Below are 16,446 nucleotides of genomic sequence, written 5' to 3'. Positions count from 1 at the left end.
ATAAAAGTTGAGTATTCTATTACAGTACCTATGAACCTATATAGCATGTTATCTGTATGTATTGTTATAACTGACTGATTGATACTCTTTGATTTAACTTTTAAATACATGGCACAGTACCTAACCCCTCATTTTCACTACTCTTGTGTACATCTTCAGAAAATTTTGTTCTTCATTGGACCTGTAACACTGGTGCTGCATCAAATGCTGCAATAGTAATAGTGTAATAGTGTGTCTTTTTTTATTTGTCAGGTCAAACTTGAAAATATAACTTTACTCCTACAGAGACTGATGAGATCACAACATCAACATCACTTTACCGCTGACTGGTAAAGTGATTAAATGGTCTGGTTCTTATATAGCGCTTTTCTACTCTGTCTGAGCACTCAAAGCGCTCTACACAACTAATTCATTCACCCAATCACACAAGCACTTCTTCTAAGCTCTAAGTGCTCTATCTAACATTCATACTCCGATGGATGCATCGGAGAGCAACATGGGGTTAGTATCTTGCCAAAGGATGTTTGGCATGCAGACTGGAGCAGCCTGGGATCGAACCACCGACCTTCTGGTTAGTGGCTGATCTGCTCTGCCACCTGAGCTGCAGCCACCCCGTTAACATTCATTATCTTGATACGATGCAATGTTCTGCTTGGAAATCTTTGTCTGGATCCCGGAGGTTACTTTGATGTACCATCTACCTAAACATTGCTGTAAACAATCTTGACATATCAGATGTTTTGGTGGCTGGAAGGGGACCATCACAGACAGTATGCTGTGGATGATCAATGTACAATAGTTGGATATGAACAATGGACTGCTCATTATTTTATTTGCTTTTTAGCAACAAAGCATAATAAAAACAATGCCTTTGATCTAACACTGTGGAGTTGTGTGACACCACAACACTGCTTAACATGTTAGACTCTAGGTGTAATTATGAACTTATAACAAATAATAATTAAATCAAATAATAATAAAACAAGATGATTATTTATATTTTCCTTCCTGAAATTATGTTACTTTTGTAATTGATCTCTTAATACTAAGTAAGTGTTAGTTTAATCTGCAGGAACAGTTATGGAAAAAGAATTCTGAACATTTTTTGTATTACCAACATAAGAATATGTGGGGAATAATATAAGAATAAATACTGTTTTGTTAAATATCACCTTTTACCACCAAACAGGCTGAAAACCAGTTAGCTTATCACTGAGCTGTCAGAAGCTATTTTGGTGTGTACTGGAAAGACTGGGACACACCCAGTGACAGATAACCATTCAGAGGTGTCATTCTCTTAAACGTCCACATGCTTCTATTTATAACAGATAGCTGCAATACCTCAGAGAGGTGAGAAAGAGAGGGAGAGAGAGGGAGTCTTATGACCTACTGCTCATTCCACAGATAGTGACGGACAGCATGCTCACTCTGTGCTTCCATCTGTAATTTCACCAGAGCTGCAGCGTGTTCAGAGGATGTGTCGCAACACTGTCAGTGTACTCTGAACAGATTTCTGGGATTTTGTCTGTAATTATTATCAGCAAAGGACGGAACAGTATATCGCATTTGGAACAGCTGAGTGACAATGCCAGAGGAGAAAGGTAATAATTACCTTTAATATCCTTAAATGAGCTGTTTGTGACGTGTTCACCTGCTGGTAACAGAATTGATTTTCTTTAATAATCACTTACCTTTTAGCAACACCGCTATGCATCACTCACATACTAAATACTATCTTTTTTTTACTTTAATAACTGCAAGTCAGACATTAAAACATAATTTTTAAGTTAGCTCTCGATACAGGGTGTTTGTGTAGGAATATATGTGCGTCTATGAAAGTGAACTTTGAATACAACCAAGCCGCCCTCATGTTATGCAATCCTGGTCTGGAGCTTAGGGCACTTTCTCTTTGAATGTGAATGTGAACGACAACAAGCCTGTGGCAGCAAGCTGAATGCTTATACTGCAGGTTGATATGCTGCCTGCCTGCAACATCCCTGGCAACAACACTGTTGTCTTGGCCCATTTTCTGCATCTCAAGCTCTGGGACATTAGCCATTTGGGCTGCTTACAAAGGTATGAGGGCAGGTTGCTAAGAAGAAATACCTATAATAATTCCAATACTTATTTACAGTGTTTTTGGTATTATACCAAATTATGGGGTTGTCATCTTTTAATGGTTTATTGTGTAAAACATCTACTAATATTCCCATGTCTCTATGATGACTTATAGTTTGCGGTGAGAGATCAAAACAAGCTTGTCTGCACAGTAGTGTGATAAATTACACATGTTTATATTAATAGATGATTTGAATATATAAAGTTTAAAATTTAGCAGCAAAGAAAACAGAGCTAATGAGGCTTCTTATTCATTGTTGAGTTCAATGAAAGTTGAGTTCAATGAAACAAAGTGAGCTTGCATTGTGTGACTTTTCTTCGTCATTTTAAATGTATAGCATGCATACATAGATGCATAAAGTGTACCCACATGTCATATGCAAATGATAGCTGTCACTCTCATTCGTGTGCACTTCAGTTAGCTCAAAGCTGAGTCAATGCCCCTTTTTGCAGACCTCTAGGTTTTTTCACCAAAAAAAACCGACCGTGGCTCAGGGGGTTGGGAAGCGCACCTGTAACCGGAAGGTCGCCGGTTCGATCCCTGGCCTTTCTGTCCTGGTCGTTGTGTCCTTGGGCAAGACACTTTACCCTACCGCCTACTGGTGTTGGCCAGAGACAGGCGTGATATGGCAGCCTCGCCTCTGTCAGTCTGCCCCAGGGCAGCTGTGGCTACAACCGTAGCTTGCCTCCACCAGTGAATGTGAGCGTGAATGAATAATGGCATTGTAAAGCGCTTTGGGTCCCTTGAAAAGCGCTATATAAATCCAATCATTATTATTATTATTATTAAAAGATGCCGCTAGTATCCCTTAACAAAAGCTAGTAGCTACAGGGTAAAAAGACATGTACTCTTCCTCACCTGCCAAGGCATTATACCATGACCTTAGCTATATCACACTTACAGTTTTATCTGCTATTATCAAAAAACATATACTGAGGCAAGTGGCTATTTTAGACACAGCTCTTAGTGTTCCAGGTAGAACAGAGCAATGCAGCTGATTTTACTAACCTATATTATTAGACATAGTTAGTTAGAAGATATCATTATGGATATAAAAATGGATTTCCGGAATCAAATGAGATGGGGACTGCAGGATTTTATATAAAATTAGCTAAATTCAAGTAATAAGTGCTGCATATTTATCTTTTAATAACAAGCATCGGAAACACGACACATTTTCAGAAATATTATTTACAAAAAACAAAAACAGAACTCGTTATAAGCATGGCCAGCTCTGAAATAGCATGAAGATTTTGGCTCCCTGTAACTGGCTTGTTGAGTTTAAGCCAATTTAAACCCGATACTGTATGTTATTATGTAAGGTAATATGACATGACTAGAATATTTTGTTTGTTCGTATTTTTGTAGCTGTAGCTATCACATAAATGTCATGAAGTTAAAATAAGATGCAAAAACATAAAATACTACTACATTATCTCAGTACAACAAAGCTTAAGTACTGGAGTAAATATAGTTTTCATTACTGACCTCCACCCAGTTGGCTGTAAAAAGAAGCCTTACTGCCGTTCCTCATAAACACCCTGTAAATGTCTCCTCCTCTCCACTGCCCACTTTTCAAAATTCATCTAAAGCGTGTTGCTTTGTAAATACAGAAGCATGACTTTTTTGTATAAAGCTGCATTGCCATCACAGTGTGACAAAGCTTGTTAAGTTTGGTGGTGAGGGTACACACCCAGCCACACACACACACACACACACACACACACACACACACACACATTTTCATGTGGTTCTATTATATACATATATTCTGAAGACATGTACTCAAGAATGCACAACAAATATGAGAGGTAAACACTGAGTCAGTAGGAACAGACATACACTCTACTCTAGACTGTGTCTCAGTCCCCACCAAGGACAGTGTATCCTGGATGTGTGATGTAATGGTTGGCTTGCTCTCAGCAGTCGCAACGACGCCTGTCAGTATTCCAGACCTGCCAGTAAACAAACCATCTGTGTGTTGGTCGCCTTACTAGCACTACTATGACATTTCATAATAAGAAATAAAACCAGAAATGACAAAGGTCAAATAAAGCTGGTGTTATTCTAATGTTCTGTCACAATCTGCCCAGACCAAAGTGTCTCACATGTTAGTAACCAGTATGTGCAAATCACTCTAAACCTCACTGGTTCCCATTGAAAATATAAATCTGTAAAATGTGTCAAAATGTGCATTTTAAAAAAAGGCTTACTACTTTTAGATAACAAGTAGAAAATAGCACATTTATTGAAGACTGTTTTCAGCAGTGTATAAATATAAATGTAGTGAGCTAGTAAGGTGTATGTGGGATGTGACTCACTGACTTGTTTTTAATAGCTTTCTTACAACAATGGAGCTCTATCACATGGGCCTTAGATAAACATAAGAGCAAAGTTTAAGTCATTGGTAAAAATATAAATCTGCATTTCTTAATAAAAGTCAGTGTTTTTTCTTGTATTCAGTCTGTTGATGCCAACTAAATACTGACACAGTAGTATTACTTGTGGTAGTATTACTGTATCCAAGCACTTGTAGGAAACAGTATTAGCATTCTGTATGTTTCTTTCAACTTGATAAAAAATTGCTTAAATCTACTTTCAGTTTGGTTTTGGTCTCCACCGAGTCCCCGAGAAAAGATCTGGTTCTTTAGATACAAATTAGTCTGCTATGTTTAAGTACAGCTGTCTGCTGGACAGTGTGCCATAAAAGCACAGACTAAAACAGTGATCAGTCTTACTTCACTTTAAACATACAGTTTGTGTATCTCAGTGACCCTTGAAATTAAAGTTATATCTCTCTCCTTTATATGGTGGTTTAAAAATAGCTTTTAAGATTTGATCCATAATGACTGCTGAGTTGTTAGACTGTTTCTTGATTGGTTCTAGAAGGTTTTTGATTTCACTCAATGTTCTTTAAAAAAAGAAATCCTGTCCTGTTCGGCACCTTCTGCAAGGGGGTGTTAATAAAAGGATAGAGTTGATGTACTTTATGTTCTTTCATTCTCAATAGACCCCGTCTTGTCAATATTATCAAAGAAATATTAAGTATTTGTTTTAAATTGTTGTCTCAATCAACACATGGTCAACTATGGTAATTAGTGCTTTTAAATTCCGTTACAATGAAATTGTATAGTAAGAGGTGAATCATGTGTGATTGAGATCAGTGTGCACACTCAGTGACTATGTTTACATTCGTGCAGTTCAATGTAGAGTTGTCCTGTGGATGGTGATAATGGGTTTGAGTCCAACTACTGCTCCCTTCTCAAACACAGCTTCAGGCTGTGACCATAATTTATCCTTCCTTTATCCTAACTCTTTCATCCTGTCCAGACTTCTCTTTTTATTCCTCCCTAATCAGCTTAATTGCTGATGAACAGTTCACATATGAGTATACTGTGTACACCTATACTCTGATCTGCTGAGCAGTTTAGTGACTGCTGAAGTGATCAAAAAGCTCTCCAGTGGCTGGACCACTAGGATGGATGAGATTCTTCGAGTTCCTCAAGGCTCTGGATGTTGTAGCGCTGTCTTGGTTGCCTCTACAGAATTGAATGGGAATCGAAGACAGTGCCTCTGGATTGAAAGACCAGCAGGTTGTCTGCCAATCAAGGATCCCTTCTGTTATCAATAATGACATATTTTCTAAAAGTAAATATTTAATTGGATACCTGTGATTATTATTATGTCTTTGTTACAGCACATCAGCTATCTGTGGGCAGTCCCTGGTACGTCTTTCAATATAGTTTGCTTTTATAGACAGTAAAAAAAATCAGACAACACAGTACAGGACACAATAGATATATATATAAAGATCTAAATATATATAGATAGATATATCTATATCTATATCTAGATATATATGTATATATCTAGATATAGATAGATAGATAGATAGATAGATAGATAGATAGATAGATAGATAGATATCTATAGATAGATAGATAGATAGATAGATAGATAGATAGATAGATAGATAGATAGATAGATAGATAGATAGCTTATTCACTGACTCTGTGAGATATTCCTCTTTAAGAACTTTTTTTTTCAACTGCAATAGCCTTCAGGTTCATACTGAAGACATATGAGGGCAAGAAAACTGACCTCAGCTGTTTAATGTCAAAGTCATGAAATGGGAGATGGAACCTTTAGACAAGCTGGAAGTATGCTAAAAAGCTTACATATAGTTTACATATAGTGTGCTGGTTACCTTGTACTGTTTTATACTGAGGCAAATTCATGGACATATTACAGTGCAGCCTCCTGCAGTAACACATGGGATCATATCAGTGGGTTGTGTCATCCACATGGAATAACTATTCACTGAGCCAGCTGTCACAGGAAGGGCAAAGAATCATATGCTCTCACACAAAGGCCACATTCAGATGAAAACATAGTAGTTGCCTATTCTTGCTCTGCTTTGGGCCATTATGGAGGTTTATGACTGCTTAAATAATGTCCTGGTGGTTATTCTGGTTACTTGAATAATACATAGCATTATGAAAACTGGTAGTCAGCACTTGCACTTTTCTGTTTGCCTTAACTAAGCCAGCAAAAGTATTCTGGTGTCATCTGCCAGAGAGGTTGAAGGTCTGCTTTTTGTAGTGTTTGACCTCATGGTCAGAGATTCAGTGCCGCACGGGTCAGGTTGCAGGCATCACTGCACAGGTGGATGTGACGGCTTAAAGTGGGAAAAATCCTAAATCATAATGTCTGACTAAATTCAAAAAACTGCATGTTCCTCTTTTTACCACTGGGGTTGTATTCAGTGAACTTTGCCAATGACGCTTGCCTTGCATCTTTTTCTTGGCTTCTAACAAGGGTGAGATAATGGAGGGAGTATTCTGTTAGGGTGAAGGACAGGAAACTCTTTAGCAATGAAGTAATGGCAATTTCAAGGTAAAGCAAGGTGTCAGCAGGCCCTTAAAAAAATCTCACATGTTGTTGATCATATTATTTAGGCATATAACTTTAAGAGGATGTGAATACACCCAATAAAAGTATTTGAATTCCAAAATTGTGTTTAATAGGTCTCCTAAACATTCCGGGATATTCTGGGTTTTCTGGGACTGAATCACTTACCGCTTTGGTCAGAAATTTGACACTTAGACCTCTGGTGCAGAGACTATGCTGACATAGTCAACGTTTTATTCAGATACTAAAATAAATAAGCTGGTAACAATCACTAGTGGTCTTCAAAATCTGTTGCCATGCAAATTTGATTTTGTATTACTTCAGAAATATACTTCAGAAAAGTGTCACATTCATTAAAGAAACTTGTAGTTTATTGATACCATGATAGTCCACCTAAAAAACTGTCAATCTGTGAACAGCTGGTTACCTAAGTAGCTTTTCTAGAAGATGTGTTCCAGCTTCCCAGGTACATTTTAGCATTTTTTTTTAACAATTTAAAGTAATAGTTGAAAGAATTTTCACTGATGCTCCTATGCTTTTTACAAAGATTTTACAAATATTTTAAAATGTGTGAAGAAGAAAATGAAAAGTCCCCAAGGTCAGCAGCTCAGCAGCCTCAAAGTACTACTGCTGTGGTTCTGTGAACATAATGATCTCCTGCCCACCCCTGCTGCCTCTGCAGATGGTTCACACAAGGAATGCTGCAGAGCATCATGGGATCCCTGTGAGTGTGAGGGAACACTATTTTTAGGAGCTGGACCATGGCTTCTTGAAAAGGCATTAGAGATAAGGCTGCAGCAATGGCCTCTGTGTATTATACACACACACATGTGTGTGTGTATATATATATATATATATATATATATATATATATATATATATATATATATATATGTGTATGTGTATGTGTGTGTGTGTGTGTGTGTGTGTGTGTTTGTGTGTGTATGTGTGTGTGTTGCATTGCACAGATAGTGTTTCCTACCCGACCACGACCTTTGGGACAACAGCATTAGTAGCGCACTAGCGCCTGTCAGCCAACGCAGGCACCAGTGAGACTGATTGATGATGGGGACAACTGGCCCCCTGGAGAAGATCAGATACTAGCAGGAGTAGCGGACTCCTGGGAAAGACTCTCCACTCACAGCATAGTAACTTTCTGTCTTCCTTCACAGAATGGAAATTTATTACATTTTCACAAATGAATTATTTCAAAATCCCTGTACTTCCACTCCTTTGTTCTAAAACCTTTAACCTCTGCACCGGTAGTTACTTGCAGGGACAGAAATGAATTGGTCAGAAATATATATGAGTGCACTTTCCTGAGTTTTTTTAAGATTTATTTTTCATTTAATCATTGGGTGATGTTAAATGAGGGATTATGTGGTCCATTCTAAGAAATAGATTGGTTGTTTCATTTGCATTTTCACAAAAAAATGGTAGTATCTCCTGGCAGGCATACTCTCAAACTGGGCTAAATAGAATTATTGCAAAACAACTGATGATTAATTGTTAGATTGATTACTTGGCATTTTGAAACACGAAGATGAAAATAGCAACCGATCAAGGATCCTAGCAGTAATTTAACATGGATCAAGCAGACTACTCTTTATTTATTTTTGTCAGCTAACTGCATCAAATATAAACAGTAAATTGCTCAATCCCTGCACAGACAGAATATTGGACCCTTATCACATACCACTACAAATGTCTGCCGACAGCCTGAATGTGTTGTTCAACTTGCCAGATTTTACATCTGGTAAAAATGATCAGCTCCTGTCTCTTCCTCACCCCTGCCTTCCTCTTCTGTTTGCTATTTGAATAGGAAGTAGTGACACTGGACACTGGATCCCTCCCAACAGGTGCAAGGGTTCAGCAGCACATGCCAGGTCAGATCAGAAGGCAGAACCCCTCCAGGCTTCCCTGTTACTGCAAATCCCTATTGCCCTCCCTCCTCCTGACACTTTCTCACTTTTGGGCTGTTGTCTTTTCCAGATGGTTCCAATCAGCATGGTCCTGGACCTTTTTTATGTATTTTTTCAAACAAGGACTCAAGAGTTTCCCCTCCTAAATTCTTGTCTTTATTGGTTGCCATGCTCATATATGCTCTGCATGGTAGCTTCAATAAGGTCCCATTTCCTGAACATGACAACATTTTAAAAAATCCCTCTTATTCCCATTATTAATTTTGGGTGTCAGCTAATTTTCAAGTTAGCGATCCAGTTAAACTAGGAAGAGATGGTTACTGTCTAGAATATCCTATTGCTCACATTTAGCACTACTGTAAGTCCACACACACTGCTGTAGATGCTATCTGGCCATTAATTGATTGTTAAAAGTGATAATCATTCCTGTAGTAATGGCGCTTGGGTGCACTTCTGTACCAACTAATGTTGCAGAAGGTGTGGTTAACCTAAACCAAAGGGCTTTTGAATTTGTGAATAATATTGTCAAAGGTTGTCTTTTAATCTCGATAAACCAATGAGCTTTTCTTAGTTCTAACCAAGTAGTTTTTCGAGTTTGTTTTGTTTTGTTTCTTGATGTCTCAGTAAGAGTTAAGAGATTTTATATTTTAATGTCTGCGACTTTTACTGAACAATGCCTGACTCTAGCTTGCAATCTGCTAATTAGTTAGCAGTACTTAACAGATGTACAAATGTGTTCATAAAGAGTTAGTCATACAGACAAGATATAGTCAGCTTTTTATCACATAAATGGCTGTCTTTTGACTTTGTGTGCTTTCCTAATGATATGAGACTCATATCAATCTTCTCATGTTATTCTCAAATTTAATTTATTTAGGGTTTTTTTTAGATCAATAAAGAATGGCGGTAGGAAAAAAATTATTTGGATTGGACTGAAAAGTTTTCTTTTGACTTCCTATGGAAATGTTTTTTTCTGGCTTCATTTTACTAGATTACACAGTTAAGTTGAACTGAAAAACACGGTAGCATTAATACAACATTATCTCAATAGAGCAACTAATTAACATCCGATGAAGTGAGTAAAGTGGAATGAACGATAATGTTTACCAGCAACAAGTTCTTGGTTAGCTTCCAAAAAGTAGCTCTGCGTGGCTCACTGTTATTATCCGTGTGCTTTCTTTTTTTTCTCTTTCTCCGAATCAATTCATTTGATGAACTTCCCTTTCCGAGCCCAATTATTGGTAACCATGGAGACCTGATGAAACCGGTCTGACGACACAAATGTTTCCTGAGAACACAAAGGGCCTTTTGTTAAGCTGCTGCCCCAGTCAGTACTGAAAGGCAGATCAGCATACGAGCCTATTCTGCTAGGCTTACGATGAAAGGGCAAAGGGGTGAGGTGTATTGATAGAACTGTTGGGATGGACATGTCAGGGTCTTACAGTGTGTGTGTCTGTGTTTTGGTTTTTGTTACTGTGGCTGGTTTGATGTTTTTCTTAGCTTACCTTGATTCACTCCCTCCTTCCTATGTGGGAGAAACAAAGAGAAGAAAGAAGTTGTAAAGTCCATTCACTATAGGGTTTATGTAGCTTTTATGATTTCGACTGTGTGCCTGTTAGCAAAACACAGCGCCATGAAAGAATATTTGTCCCTTCCTACTTACTAATAGTAGTTTTTCAGGCCTGATTACTGCCAGATCTCTTAGATCAAGTTGAAGTAGGCTAAAAGATCTCAAAAAACAACACATCGTGACATAGTCTAAAGAAACTGTTGAGAAACAGAGTTATTGAAATTAGTCTGGAATGGGTTACAAAGCCACTTCTAAGGTTTTGGGTGCATTATCCTCAAATGGAGGAAGATTGGAACAACCTGTCGTAGTCAGTTGTGAACCTTCCCAAGAGTGGTTGGCCTGCCGTTATTACTTTAAGATTGCATTGGCAATGCATTGACAAGGTCACAAAAGAACCCAAAACATCTAAAGAACTGCAGACTTCACTTGCCTCATTTAGGCTACGTCCACACTAATGCATTTTTGTTTGAAAACGCATCGTTTCTCTCCCTTTTGGCCTCCCGTCCACACTGAGACGGCGTTTTCCCCAAGGAAAAATGCAGCGTTTTGGAAATGCTCTCGAAAACACATGCATTTCAAAACGGAGCTGTCCCGTCGCAGTGTGGACACTCGAAAACGCAGACTTTCTAAAACGATGACGCGTTTTAGTCATGTGATGCAGTCATGTGACCAATTAAACAAAGATAGCGGAGGGCATTATACAGCAGTTGTTTTGATTGCTCTCAATTTTGACAGCGCTAAAAAAGATTAATATCAGTTTGTACATGCTCCAGATAGCTTTTCTTCAAATTCTTTAATTCTCACTCGCTTTTGCACATGCTCAGTACCGGAACGTAAGCGTTTTCGGTCGTTTCAATGTGGACGCACAACTCTGTGAAAACGACTGAAAACGCTAATGTGGATGCGGAGCGTTTTCAGATGAAAACGCCGTTTTCAAATCTATCCGGGCTAGTGTGGAAGTAGCCTTAATGTCAGTGTTCATGATTCAGCAATAACAAAGAGACCAAGCAAAAATGGCATTTATGGAAGCATTCCAAGGTTAAAACCACTGCTGACCAATAAGATCACAAAATGACTTTTTCAGATAGGGCCAGGTAGGTTTGGATTTTTTTCCCCTGTTCCCTGTTTAAAAAACACATTAGTATTTACTCAGGTTGTTGTTCTCTAATATGATTTGTTTGATGATTTGAAACACTCAATTGTACGTCCTCATATTGCTCAACATAGCAAATGGCTCAATAGAGAGGAGAGTAAGAAGACAATCCTACCTGCCAGTAAATTATGAAAATAACAAACCTGTTTCAGTGTTGAGACAGAGAACAAAGAAAAACAAATGAGAACGTTATATTTATATCTTTGTGTCACATTCGGAGTGTCGAGTTGGATATTTTTGGATCAAAGCACTGTTTCTATTTTAGCAATGAAATCTGACATTGCACATAAGATTTTTAAGTGTTTATTAGACATGAGATACAAGTATAAGATATGAATAAAGGGCTCATAGAAATTAAACAAATCATCTTGGATTTTATCAACCTTATAAGCAGTTATCTGCCATATATTGGGAGTATTACTCCAAACACAGTACTTACAAATTATATCTACTACAGTATAATCTAAAATTTCCTTATCTGTGTCCCTGTATGTGCCCCCTCCAGTGTTTCAGCAGCAGGCTGTCCACAGCCCTCTGGAGCAACAGAAGCAGAAACAGAAGCAGGGTAGCAGTGGAGGACCTGTCGCCTGCCAGAACTGTGGAAAGCCCTGCAAAGGGGAGGCACTCCGAGTTCAGAACAAACACTTTCATATCAAGTGTTTCATCTGCAAAGGTATGTAACACCAAATCAGAGCCACAGCCTACAATAATAGATGGAAAACTCCAATGATTAGACAGCCCTCTATGAGCAAGCACTAGGGGATAGTGGTAAGGAAGAACTCCCTTTTAACAGGGAAAAAAAACAACTGTAGCTCAGAGAGGGGCAGTCATCTGCTGCAACCAGTTGAGAGTGAAGGGAAAGAGAAAAATAAAGGGAGAGCATAGGGAGACAGGAAAAAACACAAACTATAACTATAACTGCTCTCTTCATCAGAGGGATGGGTCTGGATCCTAGAAACCTAGGAACAAAAACCAAGCCTGTACTCTGAGAGCAAAGTACTGTATTATGATAATATAATACTACGTGGTCTTTTAAGATATGATGGTGCCTGAGTAATCAAGACTTTGTATGTGAAAAGAAGTTTAAAACACATTCTAGATTTACCAGGAAGTCAGTGAAGAGAAGCTGAAATGGTGGAATTAGGATCTCTGTTTCACGTCCCTCTCAGTACTTTTGCTGCAACGTTTTGTATCAAATTGAGGCTTTTCGGGGAGCCTTTAGAACAGCCAAATAATAATGAATTACAGCCAAGAAGTAATGCACATGCATGAATTGCACTCTGAGATGGGATGATACAAATTTTAGCAATATTTTGTGCGTTAATGTGAATATTGCAGCACATATCCCATTCCTCACAGCATTACTGGAGGCCAAGATAATGCCAGCCAGAGTATCTAGTTAGACACCATGTGGCTGAGATTTAGAGAACTGAATAAAAAAGCATTAGTTTATTGTTTTTCTGTGTACTGTAATAGCACATCTATAGTTGAGCAATACAGTCATTATTAATGGGTTGGTCAAAGCTAACCAGCTGTAGGTGTGAGTGTGAGTGTGTGTGCATGTGTGTCTGTGTTAGTGTGTAATTGAGGGGTAGGGTGGGAGTGAGGGGATTTTTTCTTTGTACATATAATCTGGGAGGGTAGCTGTAAGTGTCAGAAACTTGAAATGTGAGCATGTTCCATTTGTGTATATGTGTGTGCTTGTGGGTGGGTTGTGGATGTTTTTCTTTTTTCTTTTCACATGTGACTTTGAGTATGTATTTTCACCACTCCCAGGCCAGACTCCCAGCTCGATTCTTGTGTCAGACTGCTGTTGTTGTCAACACACGCTCCGGTTGCTAGGCAATGGTTGGGGTCGTTAAAGTGTCGGCAGCTTCCTGGAGTTTAATCTTACACTGACCAGCAGACTCGCTGTCTGTACATTTACACCCTGCCATTACCACTACCTCCATCTTTAACTCTGTTATCAAGTGATAAAGTGGCAGTGTTTGCATTGCCATCACAAGATTATAAGTGCACTGCACTCAGTGGTCAGCTTGTTTTTGTTTTACTTAACAGATGATTCCTTTTTGTTGCAAGTTGTAGCCTTTTTAAATAGTTTTGGCCATTATTGTTGTGTAGACCAACACTACATATCACGCTGCATGCTACAGATTACTGTATTTATATCCTGTATGGCACAAAATAGTTAATAAAAACATCATCTTTGCTGCTATTAATTTAAAAAGTCTGATTTGTCAGTAATGACAGCATCTATTAAACTGTCACACTTTACTGATTGAGCTGTTCCTTCATGAAGAGCTTTTATGATTGGTTTGAAAAAAAAAAAATGGGCAAATTGAGGTGATTCATGCCAAGTATTCAGTGAGTATGCTAATACCAACTAGAGTTGGATGTCTCGAGACCACTTTTACGTGGTCTTGGTCTTGTCTTGGTCTCAACGAACTTTTTTCTTGGTCTTCTCTTGGTCTCGGATCCCTCAGTCTTGTCTTGGTCTCGCTGTCTTGGTCTTGCTGTCTCAGAGCGACATAGTGGTCGGGAGATTTGGAGTCAACAGTATCCATGACACACAACGTAACGTTCGATAATGTGTCATGCGTAAAAGCATCAGCTCTAAGAGCTGTGCTTAGAGAGTGCTTTGTAGTGAATCAGAAGAGTCGACTCCCATTGAGTCGACTCACTTAATTTCCTTTCGCTGCTCAGCTCTCACACAGTGGCTCAGCTATGCTCCAATCCCTCCATATTGTGGCCAATCACATGCGAGGATATAGGATAATATCATTATGTGAAAAACAGAGAGGGTGAGAGACGCGACAGTCAAGTGGAGCGTGCGTCTGTCCTCTCAGTAAGCGAGTGAGACAGTAGACAGCAGTGAGGAGGGGTGTGCGAGTGCATCGCAAAAACACATAAATATGCCTTGCACCCGTAAACGAAGCAGCATCTGGCTACAGTTTAAAGACTTTTTTGTCTTGGTCTTGGTCTCGTCTCGACTTTGTCTTGGTCTTGACTCGGTCTTGACTCGGTCTGTCTTGGTCTTGGTATTGTCTTGGTCGTGGTTTAGGCAGTCTTGACTACAAGTCTAATACCAACACACAACAGTCAGAGGAGCTATGTAAGGGTTCTCTTTACCCCACCCAAAAGTGCTTGGCTGTTCCTCCCATCTATAAATCTAAAGCATGACCACAGTAATTCAATTTCCAACGAATTTGGCCTGTTAAATGTGCTGATTATCCCAGCATTGTGAGGGCTAGGTGGGGAGTCAGGTTCGGTTAGTTATTAAAACTTCCAGATGTGGAGTGATAGGAGTTTGAAACTTTTGAGTATGCCAATAAAATAAACCATAGCAGGCTTAGTGGCAATGACATTTTTCAATCCGCAGTTCAAAATTTAACATCAAAGAAAAGAGGAGACACCCAAAGGAGTGTTAGCAGCCTACTTCAACAAAGTGTAATGCTAATTGAGATGTTAGGTTTTTCTCCCAGTGCATGCTTCATGGAAGAGAATCATGACCTTTGATTTTATTACAGTATTATCACCAGTTACCTTAAGCCTGGGCCTTAGCCAAGAGGTTAACAGTGGCCAGATCTGAAGCAAGGAACCCCAAAAGCTCAGCTAGCTGTGTTTAATATATCAAGGTTTCTTCGGGTTCATCATAATATACATAGTCTTAGTGCTTTTGGCAACAGCACCTGACAGCGTGCTTTCAAGTGACTGCAGTTACTTACTAAAGTGATTAAGACAATGAAGGTACTTTCTAATTAATGTATTTCACTATATTTAGACGGGTTTCAAAGATAAGACATCATCAGCGTAATTTGAAACAAAGAGGATTGACAATATATAGAAACCAGGTGAGGCCCAAATGCCATTCACAAACAAGAGCTTTCATTACATAAAAGAAAACATCTGCAAAAGCCTCAAAGGGTAATGAATGAGAAGATAACAAGAACCATGTGGCATCACTCACTGTTAGAAACCAACTGACAGCCTGTTAAAATTATACTTTTTGAGATATCAACATCAAAATATTATTAACAACTGACATAGAAAACTGACATAGAAAAAATATAACAACTTTTGGGGACTGCATTAGATTAAAAACAGAAAAATATTAGAAACGAAATAAGAATTGAATTGAAATCTGTGTCTCAGATTGGATCTGTCTCCCTCCCCTCAACCCAAGCTGGTCATAGCTGCCCCTCCCTATGCCTAAATCTGCTGGAGGTTTCTTCTTGTTAAAATTAGTAAGAATTAAAATAAAGCTTTTCCTTCCCACTATTGTCAAGTGCTGGCTGATTGGGTAGTCTTTTTTTTCTGTATTATTATGGAGTCTTTACCGCGTTGAGGAAACTGTAATTTGTTGCTATATAAATAAATTGAATGCGATTGGACCAGATAAGCTAATTTTCTGAAACACTTCACTGGATTCACATAACCCCTCCAAGTTGAAGATGAATCATTGAAAATCATATGTGGGATGAGTAAAGTCCCACATAGTACTTTAATTGTCTTAAATATCTTTTTAAAGAAAGAAGAGGACTTTGTCTTTCTTATTTTATTATAAAAATTTGACAAACATCCCAGTCACCCACCCCCCATTAGTGATGAGCACTAATTGCTGTTTTTATTGTAGCTTCCAGCAACACCTAACTGTATGGTTGAGGAAGTGTGTTTTATTTAGGTACCAACTGTGGCCTTCTCTGTATATCCTGTTTTGTCTGTGTCTCAGAAATCTTTAAGCTAGCAGTGAGACGCCATCAATAGCAGACGC

The 16,446-nt window shown here is 38.6% G+C and overlaps 1 protein-coding gene across 17 annotated transcripts in view; it reads left to right on the top strand.

Moving 5' to 3' along the window:
• The window catches only part of ablim2 (actin binding LIM protein family, member 2), an 89,002-nt gene that overhangs the window by 17,167 nt on the left and 55,389 nt on the right, over positions 1 to 16,446 (top strand). For 5 of the 17 annotated variants that reach the window (XM_019349173.2, XM_019349170.2, XM_025899386.1 and 2 more), the window contains exons 1-2: positions 1,353 to 1,601; positions 12,181 to 12,348. In XM_019349173.2, the coding sequence (XP_019204718.1) occupies positions 1,586 to 1,601; positions 12,181 to 12,348 (184 nt within the window). In that variant the 5' untranslated portion in view covers positions 1,353 to 1,585. Of the gene's footprint in view, positions 1 to 1,351; positions 1,602 to 12,180; positions 12,349 to 16,446 lie in introns of those variants that run through there. The other 12 variants (XM_019349181.2, XM_025899392.1, XM_025899388.1 and 9 more) reach the window with 7 other exon arrangements.

The sequence above is a fragment of the Oreochromis niloticus genome, linkage group LG3 (genome assembly GCF_001858045.2).
Source record: "Oreochromis niloticus isolate F11D_XX linkage group LG3, O_niloticus_UMD_NMBU, whole genome shotgun sequence".
NCBI classification, from domain to species: domain Eukaryota; kingdom Metazoa; phylum Chordata; class Actinopteri; order Cichliformes; family Cichlidae; genus Oreochromis; species Oreochromis niloticus.
Note: the sequence above shows the minus strand (reverse complement) of the source record. Positions and strands in the feature narration are given on the sequence as shown.